The 8,577-nt window shown below is 50.8% G+C and overlaps 1 protein-coding gene across 1 annotated transcript; it reads left to right on the forward strand.

Annotated features, from left to right (window-relative positions):
* Window positions 1-3,911: 3,911 nt before the first annotated feature.
* Window positions 3,912-5,495, forward strand: Sfn (stratifin). The gene has a single exon (XM_008836836.3). It carries the CDS (start codon window positions 4,286-4,288, stop codon window positions 5,030-5,032), a length of 747 nt encoding a protein of 248 aa, XP_008835058.1. The 5' UTR covers window positions 3,912-4,285; the 3' UTR covers window positions 5,033-5,495.
* Window positions 5,496-8,577: the final 3,082 nt, after the last annotated feature.

Genomic DNA, 8,577 nt, shown 5'->3' on the forward strand with positions numbered 1-8,577 from the left:
CTGAGGATGCAGCTCAGTTGGTAGAGTGCTTGCTTAACATCATGAACCCTGGGTGCCATCCCTACATAAACCAGGCATGGTTGCTCATACCTGTGATAGAGTTCAAGGTCATCCTTGGGTACATAGTTTGAGGTCAGCCTTGGATACATAAGACCCTGTCTCAAGAAAAAAGGGGAGGACAGGGTGGGGTGCTAGAGAGATGGCTCCGCAGTTAAGACTATTTACTGCTCTTCCAAAGGACCCAAGTTTGGTTTCCAGCAACCACATTGGGCACCTCAAAACCACCTGTAACTCCAGTTCCAAGGGGATCTGACACCCTCTTCTGGCTTCCTCAGACACCCCCACACATAGCATACCCACACAGGCCCATATGCATACACATAAATTTTTTAAATGTATTTTTTTTTTCCTTTATGACTTTTTTGCCTACATATATGTAAGTGCACCTGTGTCATGCATTTGCCTATGGAGGCCAGAAGGTACTGGATCCCCTGAAACTGGAGTTAAGGACAATGGTTGTGAGTCACTGTGGGTGCTGGGAACTGAACCTGGGTCCTCTGCAAGAGCAACCAGTACTCTTAACCCCTGAGCCATCTCTCCAGCCCCTGATTGGTTTGTTTTTTTTTAAACATAGTAATAGTTACTATCCATTCTACTCGGTGTTTCCCAATAACTAATTTAATCCTCATAAGCCTCATTTTATACCTTAAGAGCTGAAACTCACAAAGGTTTTCACTAAGACAAAAGCTTGTAAGGTGTGGTGGCAGCATAACTTTAATTCCAGTATTCCTGAGGCAGAGGCAGGCAGATCTCTGAGTTAAAGGCCAGCCTGGCCTACCTATCAAATGGGATTAAAGGCATGCGCCACCACGCCTGGCTGAGACCCTGTTTTTTTAAAAAAAAGAATTGAGTTGGGTGTGGTGGCATACATTAGTTCCAGCACTTGGAAGGCAGAGGCAGGCGGATCTCTGTGAGTTCAAGGCCAGCCTGGTCTACATAGTGAGTTCCAGGACAGCTGGGGCTACAGAGAGACCCTGTCTCAAAAAGACCAAAAAAAAAAAAAAAAAAAAAAAAAAAAAAATTGAACTTAGAGGGCTAGAGGTTTAGGTCAAGTGGAAGAGGCCTTGCCTAGCATGCTTAAGGCACTGGCTTTGATCCTTCGCACCAAAACAGGAGAAAGAGGAAGAGGAAGAAGAGGAGGAGGAGGAGGCAGGCGTGGGGAAGAAGAGGGAGAAAAATGTTCCTGTGTTAGTACATGTCTCTAAACCCAGCACTCAGGAAGCTGAGACAGAAGAATTTTGAGTTCAAGGTTTTTAGTGAGACTCTGTTTCAAAAAGAAAAATATGTATATTTTTAATGAGACAGGTAGCCTAGTGTCTTGCAGTTAGATAGCCTGTGTTAATTTTTCTTTTCTATCCAGGCATGGTGGTACATGCCTTTGATCCCAGCACTCGGGAGGCAGAGGCAGGAGGATCTTTGTGAGACTGATGCCAGCTTGACTGCTGGTCTCCACATTCAGTGTACACATATGTGCATATGCACATGCACACATGCTTACACACATGTTCATACACACACACAAAATACTTTCTAAATATAAATATGGGTCTCCCTTAATAATTGGAGAAAATAAAAAAAGAAAGTCTTAGGATCCTACTACCATCTCTCCAGCCCTCCCCCTTTTTTTTTTTGAGACAGGATCTCACTATGTAGCCCTGGCTGGCCTGGAACTCACAGACCAGGCTGGCCTTGAACTCACAAGACATCTATCTGTTTGCCTCTGCCTCCCAAGTGCTGGGATTAAAATGTACCACCACACCCTGCCTGTTTTGTTTTTTTTTTTTTTTTTGAGACAGGGTTTCACACAATAGCCTAGGCTACCCTAGGACTTTATATGTACCCCAGGCAGGTTCTTACAGCAATCCACCTGCTCAGCCTCTCAAGTGCTATGGTAATGTTTGTCTCAACCAACTTTGTGATTTTTATCAATGGGTGACAATTCTGATGTATCTCCAGACTGTACAAGTCTTGACACAGCATTAGAGAAAAACAGATAGTAACTTAAACAGCAGGCTTCAGGAAATACCAACCATTATTTTGCCCATTTATGTCTATAGAGAAGCATAAATGCAATTCAAAATCTTTGTTTGTTTGACAGGATCTCTTGTATCCCGGGCTGGCCTCCAACTCCATACATAGCTGAGATGGTCTTGAACTTCTGATCCTCTGGCCTCTACCTCAAAAGTGTTGGGATTACAGGTGTGTGCCCACTTATGCAGTGCTGAGGATCAAACTCAAGGCTTTGTGCATGCTGGGTAAACACTCTACCAACTAAACTACATTCCTGACCTCTTATTTTGGTCTTTTGAGACAAGATCTTCCTTTGTAGCTAAGCTGGACTTCAGATGGTGTGCCTGCTGCCTCAGCCTCCTGAGTGCTGGGACTGGACTGTAGGTGTGCACTGCCTTAAATTGGCATTTTCGTGAAGTTTCTGTCCTTTTCTGTGCCAGTGCTCTTATTTAAGCAAAGCTTTTGGGATCTCAGGTCTAAGATTTCTTCTACTTCCTAGGAAATCCCATAGCATTAGTCCAGACATGTTGGTACTTTTCGTTGTAGCACAAGCAGATGTCTTAGTCTTTAGAGCCCTGGACTAAGCCTCCCTCCAGGAGGGCAGGGTGAATACTCAGACACCTGGGGGAAAACAGGCAAGTCTGGCTCAAAGATGAAATTTTCTCTGGCTGGGTCCCAGAGAAGGGGTGTCAGCCCTGAGCCCCCATCTGAGTTTTGGTGAGGGTGGGGCAGATAAGCAGGAACCCACCCTTGTGGGCTCAGTGCCAATAGTCATAGGTGATACTCCTGGCGAAACTTGAAGACAGGGTCCAACCGAGACAGGAGCAGACAGTTGGGAACAGAGAGGTCTCTGTCTCTGAAGAGGCTTCTATCCGGGGTCAGAAGTGGGGTCAAAGAGAAGGGACTGAGAAACCCCTGGGAGACAAGCTGGGGGGAGATATTGCTCAGCCGGAATTGCTGCTCCATAAAACAAAATGGTATGTGTCATTATCAGCTCCTTTTCTTCAACCCTGTCTTTCTCCCCTGGTTGCTAGCGTCCCCCCTAGGGGACCAAACTGGACTGAGCACCCAGGTGGCCTGCTTCCTAGCCTCTGACAGAGGGCAATCTGAGTCAGGCAGGAAAGTGGGACAGTCAAAGGGCTGGGTCCCTGCCCTCTTTGAGCCCTGCTGATACATGATGGCAGGCAGCTTGGAGGGGGCAGGTGACCCGTGTAGAGAACCAGAGAGTAAGGTCTCAGACAAGTGGCAACAGGCCACCAACTTGAAAGGGAAAATTGTGCTGTAATGGGGAAGGTGTCCAACAAACCTATTGGATGACTAATTACAAAGGCTGGGCTGGAGCGTCAGAGGCTGCTTGTTAAACACTTCATTAAGTGGCACCCTGAAAGCTACCACCTGCGCATTCTGGGTGCTCAGAGGGGACCTTGAGGGAGAATGAGGACCAAGGGAAGTCTTGGGAATGTCTTCAGACAGACTCGGGAAGAAGCCTGGTTCTCACTTTAGGTATAGGCTGCGGCTGCCAGGTCAGAGGCCTCAATTTAAGACAAGCCAAAAGAAACCGTGTACTGAGGAGGAGTTTTTATGGAGCTGGCAGCAGTGTGTCTTTGAACAGTCTCACCCCCTAAGACTGTTTCCATCTCTACAGTCCCCCAGAGCTCACAGAGGTATCCAGGGAATTACATCAGATCATGGATGTCAAAGTGCCTGGGAAACTGCACGGTCTACCTACACATGCGATACCTCACCTGAACCCATCCCATCCTCCGTCCCTCCCCTCCAATTCACCTAGGCTAAAGTAGCTGGGTACCCTGAAGCCATCCTCACCCTTGCAAGGACTCTGTGAAAGAGGATCTCATTTGAGAATCCAGGGCAGGTCCCTGAACCAGTGCACCCCTGCAATGCAGTCCTGAACGGCAAGGGGGCAGCCTGGAGCCTAAAAGGTGCCTGGGCAGGTGGGGCCCACGCCCAGGTTTCTCCTGCTGACTGTCCTGATGACTCACCCTAACATCCCAGCCCTTTTACCTTTAAGGAAGAGCCGGAAAGGGTGCGGGAAGAAGGGGCAGGTCCTAGGCCCTAGGCCCGCCCCTGCCCCTCCCGGTCCTTCTTTGGGCCATGCCACCCAGCCAAAAGGCAGACCCAGAGCAAGAGAGGCACAGAATCCGGCATTGGTCTCGAGGCAGCCAGTTCGCCCGCCTGTCTGTCCGTCCCCAGAATCATGGAGAGAGCCAGTCTGATCCAGAAGGCCAAGTTGGCAGAACAGGCAGAACGCTATGAGGACATGGCAGCCTTCATGAAGGGCGCCGTAGAAAAGGGTGAGGAGCTCTCCTGCGAAGAGAGGAACCTGCTTTCTGTGGCCTACAAGAACGTGGTAGGAGGCCAGAGGGCGGCCTGGAGGGTCCTGTCCAGCATTGAGCAGAAGAGCAATGAGGAGGGATCGGAAGAGAAGGGGCCCGAGGTGAAAGAGTACCGGGAGAAGGTGGAGACTGAGCTCCGAGGTGTGTGTGACACGGTGCTGGGCCTGCTGGACTCTCACCTCATCAAGGATGCTGGAGATGCAGAGAGCCGAGTCTTCTATCTGAAGATGAAGGGCGACTACTACCGCTACCTGGCCGAGGTGGCCACGGCTGATGACAAGAAACGCATCATCGATTCTGCCCGGTCAGCCTACCAGGAGGCTATGGACATCAGCAAGAAGGAGATGCCACCCACCAACCCCATCCGCCTGGGCCTAGCCCTGAACTTTTCCGTCTTCCACTACGAGATAGCCAACAGCCCTGAGGAGGCTATCTCTCTGGCCAAGACCACCTTCGACGAGGCCATGGCTGACCTGCACACCCTCAGCGAGGACTCCTACAAGGACAGCACCCTCATCATGCAGCTGCTGAGAGACAACCTGACGCTCTGGACAGCAGACAATGCCGGGGAAGAGGGCGGAGAGGCTCCAGAGGAGCCCCAGAGCTGAGCCGGCCTGCTACCTGCCTGCCCCGCCTCGCCCTCCAGTCCCCAGCCTTGCAGAGAGGACTAGTATCGGGTGGGACCCGGGCCTTTCCACACCGTTCCTGAATGCTCTGCTCAAAAAGGCTCCTTGGAAGGGGTGCAGTCCAGCTGAGGCCACCAGGGGCCGGGGTTGGTGGGTGTTCCTAACCCTGCCCAGCCCTGCTCTCTGCACCCCTTTCCTCCCCACCCCACTCAACCTGGCCACTTCTCCCCGTGCATCCCTCTTGCACCTGGATGTTTCTTGATCTTCAGAATGGAATGTCCCACCCCTGTGGCTGAGAACTGGACTGTGGCAGAAGCTGTGTGTGTGTGTGTGTGTGTGTGTGTGTGTGTGTGTATGTGTGTGTGTGTGAGAGAGAGAGACTGTGAGAGGAGAAGGAACACGTTTGCTGGGTGTGACCATGGTTCCTCTCTATAATAAAAGTTGCCCTGTGACACTCCGGTCTTCTCCAGTTTATTGGCCATGGGGTCGGGGAGGGGGGGTAGAAAGATGATTTAGAGACCTTAACTGTGAACTCTGAGTTAGGGCCTTCACTTCCGCTGGGTGACTCAGGGGTGGGTGACTCGGGTGAGAAGCCTGGGTTCATGTCTCCATGGGGGTGGGAGGGTTCGAGTAAAGTGAGTGCAAAGGCAGCGCAGTCCCCTCTAAGGACAGGTGAATAGGGTGCTCTGGGCCGGGAAGCTGAGAAGCTCGGATGTGGGGGGGGGGCAGTGACGTTTCAGGGGCGAAGTCTAAGCGTAGCGTGGGAGGAACACGTTTTAGGAGGGGCATTGAGCACCCCAGGCTGGTGCTCAGCTCTGAGCCGAGGGGTGCGCCCTCTGAAGCAGGGGCACGGTGCCTCCACTAAATTCCCAGATCTAACAGAAAGTCCCTCAAGTTCCATCGTTCCCAGGTGGGGATAATGGCGAAGAGCCGGCGCGAGCTGGGCGGGAAGGGGACGGGGAGTACAGCAGGCCCGGCCAGCTGCCCCGCGCAGTGCAGGCTGCAACACGCAGGCCCCGCGGCCGCCTTAGAGGCGGGCCCAGGTGGCTCCCGACCAATCAGAGGAGGGAGTCTCCTAGGCTGCCGCCCCCTAGCGCCGACTAGCCAATGGGAGAGTGAGTGTTTGCGCCTCCGGCTCCCCGCGCCCGCCACACCGCCACCCGCGGAGCGTAGAGGGGAGGCGCCTTCCCGGTTTCGCTAGGACAAGTTGCCACCGGCCGGAGCCGAAAGGTTGGCTCCTCTGGAGCAGCGGGACAGGGAGGGGCCGTGCGCAAAATTTAGGCTCCGCCCTTTGAGTCATCTGCTCACCTGGGGACCGAGCCAGGCCCGCGGCAAAGTCGGCTGGGACAAGGCCAGCGAGACGCCCCCCCCTCCCCCGCACCGTCCATCTGCGGTAGCCCCAGCTTGTCTCCAGAAGGATCGGGTTGTGTCCCTGACTGGTTCTGCAACCTGGAAATGAAATTCCATTATACCTCCCCGGGCCTCAGTTTATCTTCGGTAACGCAAAATGTTCAAACTAAAAGCTCTCCAGTTAAGAAGAATGAAAATTGGAGGCTCTGGAGTCAAACTTCTTGGGTTTAACACCCAGGCTGCCTGGCTCCAGGCCGTTAACCTTTCGGTCCTTCTTTGCAAAAGGTTAGGATGGGGGGTTTAAGAAGCTCCTTTTTATTATTATTAATGTTACTTGGTGTGTGGGTGGGTGCGTATGTGTCAGAACATGCATGTGGAAGTCAGAGGATAACTGGAATCGGTTCCCTTTCCCCCTTTATGTGGGTTGTGGGGCTCGAACTCAGGTCACTAAGTCATCAGGGCTGACTTGGTAACAACATATGCCTGTAATTCCAGATCTTGGGAAGTGGAGACAGAAGGAATAAGAATTCTAGGTTGCCACGCCTTTAATTCCAGGACTTGGGAAGCCAGCCTAGTCTGGCTTGGTCATACCAAGTTTCAGGCCATCTGGGGCTACAAGGGAGACCTCCTCTCAAAAAAACAACAAAGAATTCTGGGTCATCCTCTGCTACATAGTGAGTTAGAGGCCAGCTTTGGCTACATGAGATCCAATCTCAAAACCCAACTGAGGGTCTGGAGAGATGGCTTAGTGGTTAAGAGCATTGGCTGTTCTTGCAGAGGACCCGGGTTCGAATCTCAGCATCCACATGGCAGCTAACAACTGTCCGTAACTCCAGTTCCAGGGGATCCAACAGCCTCTTCTGTCCTCCATGGGCATTTCAGACATGGGTGCACTTACCTACAGGCAGGCAATACACGCATACACATAGAATAAAACAAAATAAAAATAATAATTAAAAAATAAAAAATCGGCAGTACTAAGTAGTCCATGGTACATGTTCAACTCCTGTTAAATCTTCCAGGAGACTGAGGTCTGGCTTAGCATGCCCAAGGACCCACTTCATTTCCAGCACTGAAAAAAGAATAAAGCAATCAAGCAAAAAACTCTCCCAAATGTTACTTAATCAGTAATTCAGCCTACCAGCTAGCATCATTCTGTTTGGAATTTCTCCATATTTCTTTCTTTCTTTTTTTTTTTTGTTTTTTTGTTTTTTTGTTTTTTGAGACAGTGTCTCCCTGTAGCCCCAGCTGTCCTGGAACTCACTATGTAGACCAGGCTGGCCTTGAACTTACAGAGATCTGCCTGCTTCTGCCTCCCCAGTGCTGGGACTACAGGCATGTGCCACCATGCCCGGCTTTCTTTCTCTTTTTTTAAAAAGTATTTTATTTATATTTTTTTACTTTATGCATGTACGTCAGAGTACCCCTGTGTTATGCAATTCCTGAAGACAACAGAAGAGGGTGTAGAATCCCCTGGAACTGTAGTTATGGACAGTTGTTAGCTGCCACCTGGGTGCTGGGATTTGAACCTGGTCTTCTGTAAGAACAGCCAGTGCTCTTAACTGCTGAGCCAGCCCCAGCATTTCTTTTTATAAAAATGTTTTATTGCCAGGCATGGTGTCACATGCCTTTAATCCCAGCACTTGGGAGGTAGAGGCAGGCAGATCTCTGTATCTACCTGGTGAGGTCCAGGACAGCTGGGGCTACAGGGAGAACCTGCCTCAAAAAGGGGGGGAAAAAAAAAAAAAGAAAAAAAGCTTTCTTTTTCTTTTTTATATTTTATCTGTATGAGTATATTGCCTGCACATATGTAAGTGTACCTGTGCACCTGTGTCAGATCCCCTGGAACTGGAGTTACAGATGGTTCTTAGCTGCCATGTGGATGCTGGGAACTGAACCCAGATCTTCTGCAAGAGCAGCCTGTGCTTTAACCACTGAGCCATCTCTCTGGCCCTTCTTCCTCCAGCATTTCTGAGCTCAGGGCAGCATAACCAATAATTGAACTGTGGAAGTTGACCCTGGCTCACTGGGCCACCTAAGAGGGCAGGCTTGACAGCAAAAGACCTCCCAGGAGAATTGAGAGAACTCGGCCCAGTCTGAGTTCCCCAGAGCACAAGTTTGACCACACCGAATGGGACTCAGCTCTTGTCAGGGCTCCTAATTCTCCAGGGAAGCTG

Source organism: Nannospalax galili, unplaced genomic scaffold (genome assembly GCF_000622305.1).
Source record: "Nannospalax galili isolate Female #2095 unplaced genomic scaffold, S.galili_v1.0 scaffold1258, whole genome shotgun sequence".
NCBI lineage: Eukaryota > Metazoa > Chordata > Mammalia > Rodentia > Spalacidae > Nannospalax > Nannospalax galili.

Coding starts and splice junctions, on each gene's coding strand:
- Sfn (XM_008836836.3), top strand. CDS start 4,286: ATGGAGAGAGCCAGTCTGATCCAGAAGGCCAAGTTGGCAGAACAGGCA.